This window comes from Oncorhynchus nerka, linkage group LG9a (assembly GCF_034236695.1).
Source record: "Oncorhynchus nerka isolate Pitt River linkage group LG9a, Oner_Uvic_2.0, whole genome shotgun sequence".
Lineage (NCBI taxonomy): Eukaryota > Metazoa > Chordata > Actinopteri > Salmoniformes > Salmonidae > Oncorhynchus > Oncorhynchus nerka.
Genome location: NC_088404.1, coordinates 55,882,444 through 55,904,346, shown reverse-complemented (window position 1 = coordinate 55,904,346; position 21,903 = coordinate 55,882,444). Strand labels below are relative to the sequence as shown.

The 21,903-nt window shown below is 41.8% G+C and overlaps 1 protein-coding gene across 5 annotated transcripts; it reads right to left on the bottom strand.

Moving 5' to 3' along the window:
- Positions 1-10: 10 nt before the first annotated feature.
- Positions 11-21,771, bottom strand: prdm11 (PR domain containing 11). Of its 5 annotated transcripts, XM_029668669.2 has the most exons (8): positions 21,584-21,771; positions 19,888-20,003; positions 18,562-18,662; positions 15,460-15,719; positions 15,025-15,092; positions 14,563-14,750; positions 7,612-8,163; positions 11-6,908 (listed from the first exon to the last, which is right to left on the bottom strand). In XM_029668669.2, the coding sequence occupies exons 2-8, from the start codon at positions 20,001-20,003 to the stop codon at positions 4,747-4,749; spliced, it is 3,447 nt and encodes a 1,148-aa protein (XP_029524529.1). In that variant the 5' UTR covers positions 21,584-21,771; the 3' UTR covers positions 11-4,746. The 5 variants fall into 5 exon arrangements, with proteins under 5 accessions (XP_029524529.1, XP_029524527.1, XP_029524528.1 ...); XM_029668667.2 differs by having other exon boundaries at positions 19,888-21,771; XM_029668668.2 differs by having other exon boundaries at positions 11-6,905; positions 19,888-21,771.
- Positions 21,772-21,903: the final 132 nt, after the last annotated feature.

Genomic DNA, 21,903 nt, shown 5'->3' with positions numbered 1-21,903 from the left:
TGGGCGTATGGAACATTTCTGGGATCTTTTATTTCAGCTCATAAAACATGGGACCAACACTTCACATGTTGTGTTTATATTTTTGTTCATTATACGTATAAACCCTTTACAACTCCCTTAAAGGGTACCTAAATGTGAAGTGTTACCAATTAAAGGTAAATGTTTTGTATTGTTAATTTATCCCTTTTCAAAAACAGAGTGATATAAGAGTGCAGGCATTTCAACCATTCAAAGGAATCGTTGCAATTTCCCCCCTCAAAAATATATAATACACTAATACCACAGTATAACTGATTGACTTTCATTTGGCTGCATACAATATTGTGCATACATACATTTGTTAAAGTTACATGGTGTATATTACAATATATCAAATGGTAGGCTAAATGTAGATCTAGAATTTGAATTTTGGTACAAGCTCAGTTTGGAAAATCTGAAATAGATGACAGTATAAATCTAGAAGCACTAGGATCAAGAACTCATTTTTCTTGGTCTTGGCTCATGAATTAACATGCACATTTGCTGTGGACATACTCACAATCATTAACATAAAGTACACAGAAATATAAACATATAAGGTGCAAAACAATCATTTATAGAATAAGCAAAGAAAACTACATACCCCAACCTAAGCTAAGTAAAAAGATGATTGGCCAAGATAACACAAAAAAAGCATTCCTCTGAATATTTGCATTGGGGTGGGAAATATTTTTGGTGCTGTGATTCCAGTTGTGAAGAAGTGATTGTTGACTAAATTTCTCTCTCAACGCCCTGTCTCATGAATTACACAGCTGCCTATCGTTAAGAGTCCATACATGAAGTAAACAGTAATGAAAGCAAAATTGTTTTTGTGACACTTCATAGCATACCTCATTGAGGTAATAAGTCTATACATCCACCCAAAACACATACCACATATGAAGAATGCATGTTATTTAAATTGGCATGTAATAATTTGAAGATTACAATCATGGTGCATATACAGTACAACAACCATGCAAACAAGCAAGTGTGCGTACCTCTTAAAATTACTACAGTAATTAATTTAAAGGTGAAATCACGGCTTAAAAGCAGTCTGGCTCAGACTGGTATGCTAGGCCGTCATTGTAAATAAGAATTTGTTCTTAATTATTTCGCCTGGATAAAGGTTAAATAGATTTTAGAATTTTTTTAAATATGCCTTTCAGTAATTTAATTGTTGACAATTTAAAACAATATTTTGAAACCAACCAAAGGTTCAATATAATATCCAAAATTAAGTTCAAATAACTCACTTTCAATATACAAGCAAAAAGATTCTTTGCCTATTAATGCATGACCACTTATTAATTTTATATAGTGAATATAAAAGTATTACATTTCGAACAGTAAATGTTAATGCATGGCCACTTATTAATTTTATATAGTGAATATAAAAGTATTACATTTCGAACAGTAAAGTCAAAAAGTCTTAGTCATGAACCAACATGAGAGAAATGATCCCATCAACCTTAGTTAACAGTTACTCATACAGTTCATACAACACAGGTGCAAATTTAGTGGTTTCTAGGATTTTCAATGCATTTCACTCCACCTAAATGATCAGAGTTTCAGATAACCGATGAAGTATACTATCTCAAAAGTGTTTTCAAAAAGCAAAGCAAAGAAAGTTGTCATGTCAACACATTCCAGTTTACAAACCCTTCTGAAATCTAAACTTTGGCATGTATGACAACTGTAGCAGCCACAAATAATATGCAAAATGCATTTTAGCAAAACTTTCTGTCCACTACTTAATTTGGCAATGTCATTAAGTAAATTATACAATAAGACGGGGATAACTTTTTCCCCTCTAAATTTTTGTTGAATTTGGCCATAAGTTAAAATACATATTGCACTCGTTGTGAATAAATTCAAGTGACATACATTGCATTCAGAAAGTATTCAGACCCGTACCCTTTTCCACATCTTGCTTTTTTGCAAATGTATTAAAAATTAAAACAGAAATACCTTATATACATAAGTATTCAGACCCTTTACTATGAGACTCGAAATTGAGCTCAGGTGCATCCTGTTTCCATTGATCAGCCTTGAGATGTTTCTACAACTTGATTGGCCCTGACCTGTGGTAAATTTGATTGGACATGATTTGGAAAGGCACACACACCTGTCTATATAAGGTCCCACAGTTGACAGTGCATGTCAGAGCAAAACCCAAGCCATGAGGTCGAAGGAATTGTCTGAAGAGCTACGAGACAGGATTGTGTCGAGACACAAGGGTACCAAAACATTTCTGCAGCATTGAAGAACACAGTAGCCTCCATCATTCTTAACTGGAAGAAGTTTTGAATCACCAAGACTCTTCCTAGAGCTGGCTGCCCGGCCAAACTGAGCAATTGGAGGAGAAGGGCCTTGGTCAGGGAGGTGACCAAGAACCCGATGGTCACTCTGACAGAGCTCCAGAGTTTCTCTGTGGAGATGGGAGATCCTTCCAGAAGGACAACCATCTCTGCAGCACTCCACCAACCAAGCCTTTATGGTAGAGTGGCCAGAGGGAAGGCACTCCTCAGTAAAAGGCACATGACAGCCCGCTTGGAGATCGCCAAAAGGCACCTAGAGGACTCAGACCATGAGAAACAAGATTCTCTAGTCTGATGAAACCAAGATTTAACTCTTTGGCCTGAATGCCAAGCGTTAAGTCTGGAGGAAACGTGGCACCATCCCTACGGTGAAGCATGTGGTGGTAGCATCATGCCGTGGGGATGTTTTTCAACAGCAGGGACTGGGAGACTAGTCAGGATCGAGGGAAAGAATAACGGAGCGAAGTACAGAAAGATCCTTGACAAAAACCAGCTCCAGAGCGTTCAGGACCTCAGACTAGGGTGAAGGTTCACTTTCCAACAGGATAACGACCCTAAGCATACAGCCAAGACAACGCAGGAGTGGCTTCAGGACAAGTCTCTGAATGTCCTTGAGTGTCCCAGCCAGAGCCTGGACTTGAACCTGACCGAACATCTCTGGAGAGACCTGAAAATAGCTACCCAGCGACGCTCCCCAACCAACCGGATAAAGCTTGAAATTATCTGCAGAGAAGATCCCCAAATACAGGTGTGCCAAGCTTATAGCGTCATACCCAGAAGAATCAAGGCTGTAATCGCTGGCAAAGGTGCAACAAAGTACTAAGTAAAGGGTCTAAATACTTATGTAAATGTGATATTTCAGTTTCTTATATTTAATACATTTGCAAAAAAAAATTACAAAAATCAACAGTTTTTGCTTTGTCATTATGGGGTATTGTGTGTAGATTGATGAGAAAAACACTGAATACTTTTCAAATGCACTCTGTCTTGCATACATGATTTGGCAGAAGTATTACTAAACAAATACTTAAGAATAAATGCAAGAATAAATGCTGCAAGAAATGTAAAGTATAAACAATATATTGAAAACTTTTGGCTAATTTATGGCTATATAAGCTTCACCTTGCAAAACGAATATTATACTTTAATATGAAGCAATAAGGCCAGAGGTGTGGTGTATGGTCAATATACCACATACCCAAGGTGCCTTAATACTATTATAAACTTGTTACCAATATAATTAGAACAGTAAACAAGTAATTTTGCATCATACCAGTGTTATATTTAAGCAATAAGGCCAGAGGGGGTGTGGTATATGGCCAATATACCACGGCTAAGGTCTGTTCTTATGCACGACGCAACGAGGAGTGCCTGGACACAGACCTTAGCCGTGGTATATTTTGGCGAGATACCACAAACCCCAGAGGTGCCTTATTGCTATTATAAACTGGCTACCAACGTAATTAGAGCAGTAAAAATAAATGATTTTTCATACCCGTGGTATACGGTCTGATATACCACGGCTGTCAGCTAATCAGCATTCAGGGCTCGAACCTCCCAGTTTAATGTCTGATATACCACGCCTTTCATCCAATCAGCATCCAAACTACCTGCTTCATAATGAATAATTGACCTACATTTGTTTAGGCAATTAAAAAAAAAAATCATTCCCCCCGATGGAATCTTTTAAGACCTATAAAAGCCACAAAAGAAATATCAATCACCACAGCAGTATATACCTGTACAAAAAAAACACTTAAACAAACCATATAATCTCTTGTGACGATGTGTGGCATAGCACCTTGGTTATTTGTGAACTTTCACTTTATCAAGACTTTATCACCTTGCAATATGCTGTTATGGCACAATTTCATACAAATGTCATTTGAACCAAACATTTACTACTTTTAAAATAAACCGTAAATGTATAGAAATCAAAGACTTGTTTGAAAGAGAAATAATTTGCATTGTTACAAAAAACGTATACTTGAGCTATTAACCTATGGCATTTTCCAAATAATGGTGTTGACTGCAGATTTTAAAAGCCCCACTAAATGATAATGGCCATTTCTAACAGAGTTGATACCAGTGATCATCAGCACATGCTCTACATAAGTGCTATATGTTACACATACTTAAATTCAACACCCATACAAACTGATTGTTTTCACTAAGTCAGGTTTCCTGTCTTGCCTTTTAAGACCAACTTTGCCTCCTGAGCTTGACATAAATGTGTGCTCAACAGATTCTACTAGCTAGGTTTCCATTTTCTAAAGTGATGCTGATCAGGCCATTTTAGCAGCAGGGCCATTGCACACTTGTATGGCCAATCACATTATAGCCCAGATCACCCCTCCCCCGGGATGGCTTTTGGAATAAAGTGAAGTAAAGCCATGGCTCTCATCAGTCAAATATCAGGGTAGAACTCTGTGTTCACATCCATGCTGTGCAGAACATACTTTTGTTCATTAGCAGACATTCTATTCAGCATTTCGGCTGAGAGTGAATAGCTGTTGCCAGATTTCTCCTCAAACCAGCTGTCCAATGGTCTCTTGCCATCGAAGTTTGCTATTGGCGGCCCGTTGACTGCAAGTGTCAGTAGGTCATTCATCTGGTCCAGCGTCAGCCTTGAGCGGTTGTTCTTGCGCACTTTCTGCAGGGACCCACGGCCCCTGTCACAGCAGGTGGTGGAAGTGGGCAAGACCCTGACAACTTGGAGTATGCGGTTAAGCAGAGGGAAGCGCTGCTTGTGCCTGGAGATTTGACTGACCACCTCCTTGAAGCCATTCATGCTGTAGTAGTCGGCTTTGAGGTCCCTCCACTCCACCAGCAGGCTGCCCCGAGCGTCAGTTCTGTCCCGCGACGTCTCCCGGACAGCCGAGGGGATCGCTTCAAGGTGGTCAAAAATGAGCAGGATCTCTTCCTCCCCAAAGGCTCGTAGGTCATCCCTGTTGCGTGGCCAGGTGGTGAGGTCAAGCACACGACACGCCTTGACCACCGTGCGGCTGTGCATGTCAAGTCGCTGGGACAAGATTCCCTGGCTCTTCTGGCAGATCTTTTCGCGGATGGATTGGAACTTGGACTCGGCGACGCGCAAGTTATTCAGGTCTACGCCATTGAAGCTTTCGCGAAAGTTCTCCTCAAACTCCTGCAGATACTCCCCAGGGCAGTCCACCAGCTGACCGATCTCATGGATGGCCTCTTCAATCTTGGCGTCTACCTGAGACACCAGCAGGTAGTCCCCCTGAAAGATGAAGGCCAGACGCGAAAGAACAGCGATGACATCCAGGAGAAAGTATATTAGCTTGACAGACTGGTAATCCATGAGGAATTGAAGCAGGGTCAAGGCGATGGCAGCTGCATCTGCCCTCTGCGTTTGACCGCTAATGTCCTTGAGGTGTGCCACCACCTCCAGGTAATCTTTGATAAGGGCATTCAGGACGTTTGGCTCTCCTATAATCCAGCTGACGGCTCGTATATCTCCCAGGAACTCTGTCTCCTCAGACAGCGTGGGGGCGGTAGACCTGAGCTCGGCCATCATGCGAGGGGAGTACCGGTAGAAGCTCAGCAGCTGCTTCAGGTTGTTTTCAAGGTCCTCCAGGCAGGACAGCTCCTTCCCACTGATGGCATCAAGCACCTCCAGGTGAGGACGATGGATCATGACCGGCAAGCAGAGGATCCAGGGGAGCTTCTTCCGTACCGCAATGTACAGATTTGCTCTCAAACTAGAGGAGATGTTGGAGCCATCGACCCCCAGACCGGCCACCAGCATGTCCTGAAGCTTCAGACCAAGCACAGCAAAGGCCCGATCAATGGCCTGGAGGTAGCCATCCACACTGCCAACACTTAGCCTCTGTAGGGAGAGGAACTCCGTGGCAGGGGGTCCTTCGCTGGTGGTAAACTGCACATAGACGGCAACGGTGTCTGACAGCAAGTCATCGTTTTGCCCATCCATGATGACACTGAGGAAGGGCGACAGCCGTATCCTCTCCGCCAGGTCTTCCTTAAGTGCCCTGGCGATATGGTGGATGAGGATCTGGCAGTCACCTTCGTTCATGTACTGGTCGACCACCTTGAGCTCGCACTTCTTGAGCAACTCAGCCAGCGCTCGCAGGTCTGAGAAGGGTCGGCCCTCCAGTGCCAGGTGGTAAGCAGCATTGAACAGCAGCATCATGTTACGACACATCTCCTCGGTCTTCTCCGGGTGCATCCGAAGCTTGTATAGCTGCAGGCACTTTTTGTGCAGGTTGCTTTGGCTGTGCAGCTTGATAGTGTGGATCTTGAACTGCTTGGAGCCGATGATGAAGGCGGAGGTGCGTGAGGACTGGACGGTATACTGGCGGCAGACATGACACCACATCTCGTTGAGTGTTGGCGAGTAACGCAGGAACCAGAACTTCTTGAGCCATTCCTGCTTGAAGCGGCGTATACGTCGGCCAGGCCCAGCCAACAGCTTGGAGGAGTCTTCAGCAGCCACCATGAGGTCAGCAGTGATGGACTCATCTGCAGAGTCCACATCCTGATCATCCTCATCCAGCACCACGGGAATAGGGGTCATGGCCTCAGCTGCTGAAAAGAATAGGATATAACATTAATATCATAAAAGACAACCTCAGCAATGCTATCTATACTGTATCCGAGTAGACCAATGTCTTTTCATTCAACACCTAAGGAAAAGAATGAAGCTTTTCATCCTATTAAGGGAATTTGATCACATTAATATTACACCAAATCCACAGTATATCAAAACATTTCCAAAATGTGTCTAGAAAGGAATAATTTGTTTTAAAACTATAAAATACCAATGACGCATGGTAATGCTAACGACGGAAATGAACACATCAGTTTTTAATTCATTTAATGTGATTTGAATTTGAGACAAAGTAAAAAGACAAAACGTGCAAACAGATTTTTATTTGAAATCCAATGGAATATACAAAAAAATAAAAACATTCAACCACTGCAAAATCAAAAGCAGGAAATCACTGACATATTTCACACACTTAGTTTCTCATAAACCCTGTTGTGTGGTAATTCAATGTTAATTGAACTATTTGGGGGTTTTAAATCCAGTTTTAGTCTAACCAAAATAATAAAACATGCTTTTCTACTGATAATGATGAAGATTGTGATATGGGGAACTCAAATCTTAATTGAAGGTGAATATTAAATGTGAAGAAAATGTCACATCTGAAATTCTGTGCTACGAAGCAGAGGAATAATCTCACCAAATAACCCTCGCCACACTGCTCGGTTTCTCTCTGTGACCTACCTTGGAGCTCATCTATTGGTGCCAGCTCAGGGTGGGGTGGTACCTCCACCTGGTTTCCTCCCCTCAGACGAATCACCTCTGCCTCCAGCTCCCGAATCCTTCTCTTCAGCTTCACACAGTTGGGGCAGAACGAGGTAGAAGGCTCCTCATGAATCTGACCAGGGTCATCTTCGGAATCCTCCATCTTCAGACACCGAACATTAAAGCCCCCCTCTAGGTGCTCTGATGGGTAGAGACCCAGACCAGTCACTTTGCATTCCTCCTGGGCCAGATAGGACTCCCCTCTCTGGGAAGTGAGCGTGACGCGCTGAGCTCTGGTCCGCCTCATGGAGAAGGTGCTGTTCAGGGGGTTTTCCTGGCTCTTGGAGGCCTCCAGAGAGGCTTCCAGGACATCTTTAAAGATGAGGTCGATCTTTTTCTTCTTGGCCTGTGGTTGGCCGTCCCCCTCCTCGCTGGTGTGCTTGCTGAGGCTGCACCTGCCATGCAGAGCCGACCTGAGCACAGGTCCTTTGGTCTCCTCCCGGGCCTCGGATTTCCCAACAGTCAACAGGCCTGGAACACAACAGTGCAGAGTTAGCTGTGTAGAAGTACACCGGTGTATAATATTGCCAACTACTAGTACTATGACAATGGATGTGATAACATACAAAATACCAAGCAGAATGAAAAGAAAAGTAACCTCAGATAAAGACAATGAATAATTCTCTATCCTATAAATAAACGTAACAGCATAAGAAAACGAGAACCTACTTTGCTTACCTGCAGAACCTATGCAGGTAAACGATCCGGAACGTTTTTCCTCTTGGAGAGTATTGTTGCTGGTTAAAAATGGCAACGGTTTAAACAACAGAATGGAAGTTTCAGCCCTATTGAGATTGTTTTGAAATGCCGAAGGTCAAAGGAGATATGAATAAAATGTCAACTGAAATGATCCCGATGACGTCGCTTTTCATTTCATCAGACATACACGACATGATTCTGCCACGTTTTTGCCATCCCAGGCAAATGTTCATAATCAGATTCAAATACTAAGACCATAGGCTTGGATCTGGATGTAGGACGTAGCTACTCATATAGCATAAGTGGGTCAACGGTGCACCAACTGGCTAGAGTAGACCTAATCCCCAATGCCGGATTATCAGAGACCTGTTTTGTCAAATAGCAGACGCTTTCCCAATGGAGATAGTGTTTACTCATTGGTGATTTTTTGTTGTTGCTCTAATCCATTCTTTTTAAAATACAGGTTGTTGGAGTACAGAAGGAAACCAGTGGTGATTGTTCACATATTGTCATGGATGTAGGGCACCCCCCCCCCCCCCAATTTGAGCTCTGGATGTAAAAGTCTAGCATGCTGTCCAAACCGGCCACAGAGCATGCGCGAGCGTTGCAAAATAAAAGAACACATACATGTTATTCAATAATTTCATCCAAACTGCTCGCGCGCATCAACTGGTGTCTGCGTAGCCAGGCACTAAACTAGAACTTGGTTCTATTTTAGACGCTTGATGCGTTGCAAGTCCTGTCTCTCCCATCTATTCTTTGGTTGTCTACGAGTATATAGGTCTTTCTATAAACTCGGGTACCAGTGCGCATTTCTTGTAGTCGACAACTGTTTGGAGCTGTTACAAAGTCATGCTTAGAGTTTTCACAAATCATGTGACATAAAACACTACCTTTCTTTCCTTACATTTATGATATTGCCGTTTGTCATTATATATATATATTATATGCTAAGCATTTGACAATTGAATTACACGTTGAACTTTATCCTGTAAAAGGTCCTGGATATTGCTGTCAATCTCTTTTGTATGGTGATCTCGGAAGTGCACTGTAACATTTCCTAGTTCCATGTTACGGTGTGAAAACAGTTTGTGGGCACACATATCCAAAATAATGTCTGGATTGCAAAATCAAATGCTTCTAAACAGAAAGAGTAACTTTAACAAGATGAATCAAACCAAAAATGTATACGGTCATTAATGGGGTTCTTCAATAATTAAGCATAATAGTTGTTGGGTGTGCATTTGATGTTGTGTGGTGAGTTGTTTAGTTATGTGGGGAAATTATCGCGCAACAGACGATTCAGGAAAGGATTTTCTGAATGACAGTCAAGTGAAAGAACTGGTGTGAAACTGCACACAATTTAATAGCCAAAGTACAAATATTATTTAATTTCTGATTATGATTTATTGTGTAATGACTTAATGAACTGTGGTTGCTGTAAATGGTTAGCTGACTGATACACTAGTATGTGGACACCTGCTCGGCACACATTCCAAAATCATGGCCATTAATATGGAGTTGGTCCCCCCTTTGCTACTATAACAGCCTCCACTCTTCTGGGAAGGCTTTCCACTAGATGTTGGAACATTGCTGTGGGGACTTGCTTTGATTCAGCCACAAGAGCATTAGTGAGGTCGGGCAGTGATGTTGGGCGATTAGGCCTGGATCGCAGTCGGCGTTCCAATTCATCCCAAAGGTGTTTGTGGGGTTGAGGTCAGGGCTCTGTGCAGGCAAGTCAAGTTCATCCACACCGCTCTCGACAAAACATTTCTGTATGGGCCTCGCTTTGTGTACGGGGGGGGCATTGTCATGCTGAAACAGGAAAGAGTCTTCCCCAAACTGTTGCCACAAAGTTGGAAGCACAGAATCGTCTAGTGTCATTGTATGCTATAGCTAAAATATTTCCCTTCACTGGAACTAAGGGGCCTAGCCCAAACTATGAAAAACAGCCCCAAACAATTATTCCTCCTCCACCGAACTTTACAGTTGGCACTATGCATTCGGGCAGGTAGTGTTCTCCTGGCATCCACCAAACCCAGATTGTCCGTCGGCCAGATGGTGAAGCGTGATTCGTCACTCCAGAGAACACATTTCTACTGCTCCAGAGTCTAATGGCGGCGAGCTTTACATCACTCCAGATGACGCTTGGCATTCGCGCGGTGATCTAAGGCTTGTGTTCGGCTGCTTGGTCATGGAAACCCATTTTATGAAGCTCCCGACGAACAGTTCTTGTGCAGACATTGCTTCCAGAGGCAGTTTGGAACTCGGTAGTGAGTGTTGCAAAAGAGGACAGATGCTTTTTACGAGCTTCAGCACTCGGCGGTCCCGTTCTGTGAGCTTCTGTGGCCTACCACTTCGCAGCTGAGCCGTTGTGGCGCCTAGATGTTTCCACTTCACAGTAACAGCACTGAAGAAATTTGGCTTGGCACCTAAAATCCTCAAAATCTTTTACAGATGCATAATTGAGAAAATCCTGTCAGGCTGTATCATCGCCTGGTACGGAAACTGCACCGCCTGCAACCGCAGGGCTCTCTAGAGGTGCGGTCTGCCCAATGCATCACTGGGGGCAAACTACCTGCCCTCCAGGACATCTACAGCACCCGATGTCACAGGAAGGCCAAACAAAATCATCAAGGACAACAACCACCCGAGCCACAGCCTGTTCACCCGGCTATCTTCCAGAAGTCGAGGTCAGTACAGGTGCATCAAAGATGGGACCGAAAGACTGAAAAACAACTTCTATCTCAAGGCCATCAGACTGTTATATAGCCATCACTAGCACATTAGAGGCTGCTGCCTATATACATATACTTTAAAATCACTGGACACTTTAATAAATGGAATACTAGTCACTTTAATAATGTTTACATATTTTGCATTACTCATCTCATATAGAGTTGAAGTTAACATACACCTTAGCCAAATACATTTAAACTCAGTTTTTCACAATTCCTGACATTTAATCAGAGTAAAAATTCCCTGTTTTAGGTCAGTTAAGATCACCACTTTATTTTAAGAATGTGAAATGTCAAACTAATAGTAGAGAGAAGGATTTATTTCATCACATTTCCAGTGGGTCAGAAGTTTACATACACTCAATTAGTATTTGGTAGCATTGCCTTTAAATTGTTTTAACTTGGGTCAAACGTGTCGGGTAGCCTTCCACAAGCTTCCCACAATACTTTGGGTGAATTTTGGCCCATTCCTCCTGACAGAGCTGGTGTAACGGAGTCAGGTTTGTAGGCATCCTTGCTCGCACATGCCTTTTCAGTTCTGCCCACAAATTTTCTATAGGGTTGAGGTCAAGGCTTTGTGATGGCCACTCCAATACCTTGACTTTGTTGTTCTTAAGCCATTTTGTCACAACTTTGGAAGTATGCATTGTCCATTTGGAAGACCCATTTGCGACCAAGTTGTAACTTCCCGACTGATGTCTTGACATGTTGCTTTAATATATTCACATAATTGTCCTTCCTCATGATGCCATCTATTTTGTTTAGTACAACAGTCCCTCCTGTAGCAAAGCACCCCCACAACATGATGTTGTGGTTCACAGTTGGGATGGTGTTCTTCGGGCTTGAAAGCCTCCCCCTTTTCCCTCCAAACATAACAATGGTCATTATGGCCAAACAGTTCTATTTTTGTTTCATCAGACCAGAAGACATTTCTCCAAAAAGTACGATCTTTGCCCCCATGTGCAGTTGCAAACCGTAGTCTGGCTTTTTTTAATGGCGGTTTTGGAGCAGTGGCTTCTTCCTTGCTGAGCGGCCGTTCAGATTATGTCAAAATCCATGTGTGTATATCAATGGAATGAAACATCCAACCAATGCAGAAGATCCACTAGAGGGTTGTGGGGTCCTGCCAGAAGCAACCCCCTACCCCTAGACACTTGTGGAGATCTGAGGATTGGACAGGTGTAAGGTGGAGCTCTCACCATGTTACCACCCATCAATCCCTCTCAGATCTCCACAAGTGTCTAGACTATGGCCAGTAGGGGCCTACCACTTCTAGACAGGGTATGGGTATTATGGCAGCGCAGTCAGTCAGCCTGGCACGGTCTAAAATGTTGAAGGGACAGTGCAGTTAAATAACTTGATGTAGCTTTTTAAAAATTGTAATAATATTTCCACACACACACGCTATGCGATAGGGCCAGGATGATATCAGTATCACAATATTTTTTTCCATGGCAAAAATGAAAACACGAAGCAGACTAAACACTTTGGTCCTTTAAAAACCTGCTGTATGTAAAATAGTGTGCTATAGCTTGGAAAATAAATGTGACTGAATGACAACATGTTTCCAATATTAAGGCTGTTTTCCTAAAGAAGTTAAATCCACTAAGTGTTTTGTTGCCACGATGCTAACGAGTATCACGAAACTGGTATTGTCCCGGCCCTACTATGAGGTCGAAATAATCCTCTGATTGTAAAAATTATGATAATGCACTTTTTGTGTGAGTTGAAAAAAATGCCAGAAATTTCACCCTGTTCAGGTGGGATGGAACTTTTGGTCCACATCATGACATCAATGTGAACTGATTATAATAGACCAATGACTGTTCATCTGGGTAAGGGGGTGGGTTCTAGACAATCCTATCAGCCAATCATGGCTGTGTATGTAAATATATTCACATTTGTTTCCTAACGCCTATACGATCAGACTGGGCATTTCAAGAGCAGGAGGTGGCTCACGAAAATAAATGATAAATATATTTTTTAAAGTTATTTTCATTAAATAAACAGTGATTTATTAGACATACAGTGATGATTAAATAAATTGACAAAGACTTCATGGGGGCTTTAATAGCAGTCAAATACTTGCTTCCTCTGTCCTTTGGTGAATCTCAATTGAAATTCTCCCCTTTATTTCCCCATTCTTCACCTTCCTCTCGAAGAACATTGTGGGAGAGGAGTGAAGGTTCCTCCACTCAGGCTACAATGCACTTTCAAGGAAAGGCAAGGAGTGGAAGAAACAAGGACAGAGGAAGCAAGAATTTTATGGCAAAAAAAAATAACTGGCAACAAGGCATGACAAAGAAACATGGTGTCCATGTTTCTTGTGACATTTTGAATGACATGTAGATGTTTTGTTGTTGCTACGTAGAGTTATGGTCTCATTGTGGCTACCTAGAAATATATTCCTGTAACTACACGTGAAGCTGCAAGAAAATTACATTTAAAATGTATATCTAATCATTTTGAAATGTTTACCCTGATGTCACACATTGGCCCCTTCGTTAATAGAAAGACCATAATACACACGTTGGTGATTGAAAGTTGGTGGCGGTAATGCACCTTGGTTGCCAACCGCAATACAAAATCCACAGAAGAAGCAAGATGAATGAGAGATTAATCAAAGAAAAAAAGGGGAAACCTAGTTAGTTATCCGTGGATTAACTGTCAGAGTAGAGAACACACAATTTTGTGTGACTCAAAATGGGTCAAAATTCAACAAAATATATATATATATTTTTTAAAAGGACCATTTGAATTTCAGGTAAAATAACAGCCGATCTTCATCTCCCAGGACAAATGAGCAAGCAACAGCAAGCTAGCTACATTTCCATGAATGTTTCATGTGTGTTTTGACCTGTCCCCAAATGTACAGTTGGTTCAGGTATTTTAACCTGCGTGTCAGGAAAGAGTCTGGTGGGGATAGACAAAGTCAACATGCATACGATGGCAGCTGCACGTGTGGAGCCGGTTTGGTCGGCATGAAGGAGTCAATCGCACCATCACGTGGTTTCATCCCAGGATGCTCAAGGAGTATGGATAATAACTGTCCTTCATTTGAGCTTTGAATTAAATTGAGAGTTTATTCAAGGAAATTTGTGACAAACATTTCATGTTTTGTAGTTTAAGAAAAACTTATTCAATGGCTCGATGAACTGCGCATCGGATAAAATCATTGTACTGACCGAGACAGGTTTTGCGTCCATCCAAGATTGAAAAAGAAATTTTAAAAAGTCCCAAAATATTGTGCAGTGTTGTTTGAATTTGAAATCTACCTCGATCCACACTGGCCGTCATAATCGCTCCAAAAGTAGTCAATGGAACACGAATAACAACTAGTTTTACTACTGATGGATATTTCTTTCACAAAGTCAGTCATTTTGAGCAGCAATATGAGAAGCAAATTTAAATACATTTCAGGGGGACGTCTCACCTGTGTCCAGGTTGTGGCCAATACTGTCCTGCGAGACACTGTGTAGCCGCCTCATGTAGTCATCGCTGTACCACACGCGGAGCTTCTCTCCTGCTGACAACTGCCGACACACACGGAAATATATATGTTCTCCATGCTGGAAGGCAGTCATGTTCCTCTCATTCTCATCCGACGAATTACGTATATACCTGGTGGCAACAAAACCCCAGAAATATCATTTAGTTGCATAAGGCATTGATTCAACATAGGTTGCAGCATACAACATGTTTTAAGCAATGTACATACAGTCAAGCAGTTCAATTATACCGGATTTTCACAATCCTCAAATACGCTGTCCTCTCACATTCCTTGAATACTCATCACTGATGTCAAAGTATCACAGCTGATTAAGTTCCTCTGTTTCCGTTCAACTCGAATCTCAAAAACGGAGAGGTTTATGTATGATCAACATGTAAATCATACCTCATCCAGTTGGCTTTAGTTTCATCACTGCCATCAATGGATTTGTATGTGTTGTTCTCATCAACGATCTAAGAGAGTAAGGATGAAATGGTGTGGTTGATGCTTTAGAATAGATGAGAGCTCAAGGATGAGATACATTCTCTGGAGAAAGATAAGATCCCTGACAGGTTTAAGCCTTCATCACACTGAAATATGTGGCTACAAAATGTCTAACATGCAAAGTTGGGTTAGGACCACTGGTAACATTTTTATAATAACTTTCATGAATAAACATTAATGAAATGAATAAGCTATTATAAATGCTTAAAAACATTGACAAATAATGAAATATATATTTATTAATAGTTAATTAAAATGCTTATTTTGTGAAAGTTACTGGATGACTTCCAGGAAAAGTCCTTGCACCACATGGAGTGAGGATGTTGCTCGACTCACCATCCAAGAGAAAAACCCTGAGGAATAGTCCTTAGACACCAACTCCCCTTGATACGGGCCAAAGAGTGCCCCCTTGGGGATGCCCGCATCTATACAGCACACATCCACCTCCTCCTCCTCCCGGACGAGCTCTATTCCCGAGGGCACTGTGAGGGAAGCCCGGTTGGGCACCCCCAGTGCCACTGGTGTGTCTGGCACAAAGACCGGAGGACCATGGTTTGGGCATTCCTCCAAGAAATACTCTTTGCACTCCTCACAGACTGAAAAAAAAGTGGACATTGGGTAAATCCATTTGAATTCAATCACTTTTTGACAGCATTCCTTTTATTTGAAAGACCACATAGAATCAACTGGGAACGAAAAGGATCTACCCTGTTCCGGAACAGAACCGTTATTGTAAAAGCATGGGATGCGTTTAATAACGCTCTTTTACATTCCGGTTTCCCAGTCCCACAAAAAAAACACAAAGCGCCTATGCAAAACCCCCCTCTGTCAATCAGAAACTTTTTCCAGTGTTTAACTGCCAGCTGAAAATCTTTGTCAGTGTGTGTGTGCAGGCCACCTGCCCCTCCCCCACCAAAGCATACCTGTAGCCTACTGACGTTACAAGCGTAATTCAGAAGATAGGGAGATTTTTTTAATTAGAGAAGAATGGACTCACTTGTTCAATGCTAGTTAGGGATACTATAGTTATCACATTTCACGTTGGATTTATTAACTACAAAAAAGGTAAGACGTGTATTTAAATCTGGTGCTGCTCTGTACAGACAAGCTTGTTAGCTAGTTTCTTTGGCCCAAAGTTAAGCCAACTCTGAAGTTCAAAGACATTCAAAGTTCCATAGAAGCTGCTAGGTATAATTCTGTGGACCTAATTCAGATAATGCATGTCATCACAAGATGCCCAGCGTAAGAATATTGCCAGGTTTCCTCCAGACGTGATTCAGGCCAAAGAGGTCAATATTGGTTTCATCAGACTAGAGAATCTTGTTTCTCATGGTCTGAGAGTGTTTAGGTGCCTTTTGGCAAACTCCAAGCGGGCTGTCATGTGCCTTCCCTCTGGCCACTCTACCAAAAAGGCCTGATTAGTGGAGTGTTGCAGAGATGGTTGTCCTTCTGGAAGGATCTCCCATCTCCACACAGGAACTCTGGAGCTCTGTCAGAGTGACCATCGGGTTCTTGGTCACCTCCCTGACCAAGGCCCTTCTCCCCCAATTGTTCAGTTTGGCCGGGCGGCCAGCTCTAGGAAGAGTCTTGGTGGTTCCAAACTTTTTCCATTTAACAATGATGGAGGCCACTGTGTGTGTGTGCCTTTCCAAATAATGTCCAATCAATTGAATTTACCACAGGTGGACTCTAATCAAGTTGTAGAAACATCTCAAGGATGATCAATGGAAAGAGGATACACCTGAGCCCAATTTCGAGTCTCATAGCAAAGGGTCTGAATACTTATGTAAATAAGTATATATTTTTTTATTATTAATACATTTGCAAAAATTTCTAAAAACCTATTTTCTCTTTGTCATTATGGGGTATTGTGTGTAGATTGATGAGGAAAAAATGTCACTTAATCCATTTTAGAATAAGGCTGTAATGTAAAAAAAGGGGTATGAACACTTTCCAAATGCAATGTATATATATATATATATACATATAAACACTACCGTTCAAAACTTAGAAATGTCCTTGTTTTTTAAAGAAAAGCAAAGGTTTTGTCCATTAAATTTGGGGTCACTTATACATTTTTTTGTCCATTAAAATAACATCAAATTGATCAGAAATACAGTGTAGACATTGTTAACGTTGTAAATGATTATTGTAGCTGGAAACGGCAGATTTTTTATGGAATATCTACATAGGCGTACAGAGGCCCATTATCAGCAATCGTCACTCCGGCATTCCATTGGCACGTTGTGTTAGCTAATCCAAGTTTATAATTTTAAAAGGCTAATTGATCTTTAGAAAACCATTTTGCAATTATGTTATCACAGCTGAAATCTGTGTGCTGATTAAAGAAGCAATACAACTGGCCTTCTTTAGACTATTTGAGTATCTGGAGCATCAGCATTTGGGTGTTCAATTAGAAGCTTAAAATGGCCAGAAACAAATAACTTTCTTCTGAAACTTGTCAGTCTAGTCTTGTTCTGAGAAATTAAGGCTATTCCATGCGAGAAATTGCCAAGAAACTGAAGATCTCATACAACGCTGTGTAGTACTCCCTTCACAGAACAGTGCAAACTGTCTCTAACCAGAATAGAAAGAGGAGTGGGAGGCCCCGGTGCACAACTGAGCAAGAGGACAAGTGCATTAGAGTGTCTAGTTCGAGAAACCGACTCCTCACAAGTCCTCAACTGGCAGCTTCATTAAATAGTATCTGCAAAACACCAGTCTCAACGTCAACAGTGAAGAGGAAACTCTGGGATGCTGGCCTTCTAGGCAGAGTTGCAAAGAAAAAGCCATATCTCAGACTGGCCAATAAAAATAAAATATTAAGATGGGCAAAAGAACAGACACTGGACAGGGGAACTCTGCCTAGAAGGCCAGTATCCCGAAGTCGCCTCTTCATTGTTGACGCTGAGACTGGTATTTTGCGGGTATTATTTCATGACGCTGCCAGAAAGCAGCCTAAATAAATAGAAAATTGTGCATTGATCCTGAGTGTGAGGAGATTCCTTTTAATTTCGGTGTTACTTTTTATCTCCTGCACTTTCGGGTGTGCGACAGATTCTCTCACAATGAGCATTTGAAAGTTGACATTTCGCTTGTACATTTTTAAATATATCAACCTCAAGCGTTTATCTTTTCCAGTGATGAAGACATAGATGTCTCATGATATGGTGGGGTATGCAAAATGGGTCAAATTTGAGCGTCTTTATCTCTTGAAGGTTTTGGCATTCAGGTCCAAAAAGTCACTTTCTGTGAACTTCTGCAATAGGCAAAATATGTATGGAAGGTTTCATTCAAATCAAAAGGGGTGCTGTCAAAAAATGATTGAATTCAAATGGCTTTATCTCATTACAATTATTACCCTATGGATCCGTTTTTGACGAGAGTATACATCAATGTTCAACGTGAGAATTGTTGGAAAAATATGACGACACTTACACCAGAAGTCTACTTTTTGGTGGCTCTCACTGGCACCGTGCTCGTGATCAACCTTGAGTTTCTTGCTTGGTTCCTCGGACTCACACTCGTCTTTGATTAGGCTGTGGTAAGTCACATACAGAACATGATTATTTATGATACACTACAAAGGTTTGAAAAGCTTCTCTTCAACATTGCATGCAAAGAACAATGCAACACTATATAACTGAATACTAGTCAACTTGGTTGCTGCCTAATCCCAAAACATTTATGAGCAACATGACAAGAAATGGCTGTCAATGTCTGCATGTCAATGGTGCATATTGGGTCATGATTGAAATGTGTCCCAATATCTTTTCCAACTGTCCCGTTATCTGGTTTTAATGACCATTCTAGAATGCCCTTCTAGCCAATCAGAAATTAGTACTCAACAATGCTGTGGTATAAGGGCAGTATAATGTAGTTACTCCGTTGATGCTGATGTGAATGTACACTGAAAAAAATAAACACAACATGTAAAGTGCTGGTCCCATGTTACATGAGCTGAAATAAAAGATCCCAGAAATTGTCCAAACGCACAAAAAGCTTATTTCTCTCAAATTGTGCACAGGTTTGTTTACATCCCTGTTAGTGAGCGTTTCTCCTTTACAAAGATAATCCATCCACCTGACAGGTGTTGCATATCAAGAAGCTGATTAAACAGCATGATCATTACGCTTTGTGCTGGGGACAATAAAAGGCCCCTCTAAAATGTGCAGTTGTGTCACACAACACATTGCCCTCAAGTTGAGGGAGTGTGCAATTGGCGTGCTGACTGCAGTAATGTCCACCAGAGCGGTTGCCAGAGAATGTATTGTTAATTTCTCTACCATAAGCCACCTCCCAACATAATTTTAAAGAATTTGGCAGTACGTCCAACCTGCCTTACAAATGCAGACCACATGTATGGCATCGTGCGGGCGAGCGGATTGCTGATGTCAACGTTGTGAACAGAGTGCCCCATTGTGGCAGTGGTGTTATGGTATGGGCAGGCATAAGCTACGGACAACGAACCCAATTGCATTTTATCGATGGCAATTTGAATGCACAAAAATACCATGACAAGATCCTGAGGCCCATTAGTGAGGCCCATTTTCTTTTTTAAATGTGATCAACAGATGCATATCTGTATTCCCAGTCATGTAAAATGCATAGATTAAGGCATAATGCATTTATTTCAATTGACTGATTTCCTCATACTGTATGAACTGTAACTCAGTAAAATAAATGAAATTGTTGCATTTATATTTTTGTTCAGTATATATAAAATCAGGACAGCTTGTTTGTCTGTGAGGAGCATCACCCTACCTGGTGCTGCTGTAGGGCCCGGCTTCTGAGGATGGCTCGGTTTGATAGGCAGAAGATGCTGCCATTGTGGAGGGAAGTGGGCCCACTGAGTGCAAATTCAGTCCCACATAATTCATCTGCAAATAACACAAGGAAAAACAGTGACCTACATACAACCTCATACACGTATACTGTCAGAGCTTACCAAGCTTAGTCCAAAAAAAACAGAAATGATTTACCTCCACTTCCTTCAGCCATTCTTATGGGCAAAATTAATAGGGTTTTGGAATAAACTCAGAAAATAAGGTGTTAATAGAGGTTTATGAGATCTTACCCGTTTTGATCGGAGATAATATCAGTCAGTTCCCGAGTGGCGGTCACTCTGTCAATATCACTCGGGCTCCCGAGGTCTAAGGCACTGCATCTCTGTGCAAGAGGCGTCAGTCCCTGGTTCAAATCCAGGCTGTATCACACCCGGTCGTGATTGGGAGTCCCATAGGGCGGCGCACAATTGGCCCAGCGTCGTCCGGGGTAAGCCGTTATTGTATAAATAAGAATTTGCTCTTAACTGACTTGCCTAGTTAAATAAAGTAGCATGACCTTTATGAAGCTGTGCTTTGTGGTTGTTTTACATAAATGCTTCAAAATCTACAAAAAGTGACGTTAGCTGACGAAGATGATTTCATAGAACAAGCCTCAGATAGCAAATTAGCAATAACAAACAAAGAAATGTGTTGACCAAATTAGATACTCATTACCTCCATACAAAAATTACCCACTTGGTGGTGTCATTTTCGTGGACCGATTTTTTATTATTTAACTAGGTAAGTCAGTTAAGAACAAATTCTTATTTACAATGACGGCCTGGGAACAGTGGGTTAACTGCCTAAATCTCGGATTAAAGACTTCAGAGCGTTTAAGACACTATGAACTCGGGGAAAAAATGAGGTCCGACAAGGTAAAATAGTTTTGAATGGTCCTTCAACTCGGAATTCAACTCAGGCCTCTTTCCAGAATCCCGACTTTCCGACCATGGGAACTCGGAAAGTTAGTTGTTTTGAACGCGATATATACCCTCTCGCTTCACCTCTTCCGCTCTGACTCAATGCAATAGGGGAAACTGTCATTTAACATCCAGTCTTTGAAAATATATTTTTAAATTAGTAAACAGTTTTTCATAATGCATTCAAAGGCAAAACCCATTACAGACCAAGCAAATATGGTTACATTGTAAACATCTCATAATGCAAAGTTTGTATTCTGTGAACAACGCAACCGGGGAAATCTGGACATCAAACGTTCGAAGTGTTCGCAAGAAATCCAAGTCCGACCCACACGGTTGTTGATTATGCACCTTCCGGCACAAATCCCCACAAAATATTTCGGCAGCAAAAATAAATTCGGCAGCGAAATCTAATTGGTCGGAAAGACTGCCGCTCTCAGTAGGCTAGTTTAGTGAGTAGAGACACGGAACATAAACGGGCAACAATGATACTAAAAATAAAAAAAACTTACACCTATCGCCAAAGTTTGCTGTTCCTACACAAATACAAGGAAAAGCACAGCAACATGTATGCTATGTGACAGACTCCAGCTGTGTCTTGCACTGCGCTATTCCCAGATATTTCCTTGGTTCCCGTCTGCAGGCAGTTGGCAATTTGCCTAACGCTTTCGGAAGCCATTTTTCATTGGCCACATTGGCTAGTAAGACACTCACCTTAACACGAAACTGCAGTGCTTCGGACGGTCTGCGATGAACACGTTATCCCCCGACCCCAACTCAAGCCTCTGTAATCCTCGCCGTTGACGGACCGCCACTCTTCGATTTCACTAGTCCAGGGCAATGCAGTGTTTATTAGAAATAATTGCTACGAGTCAACCGCTTCTCTCGGCTTTGACCACCATCTTTTTATTACAGGAAATGACATAGAAAACGGAAGAAACCTACTTGAATTCAGAGATGAAAGGCGCAGTACAAAAATATTTATCTCTGGTGAAAAAGTACTCACCTTTTGTGTAACGCGCATTGCTGGAGCT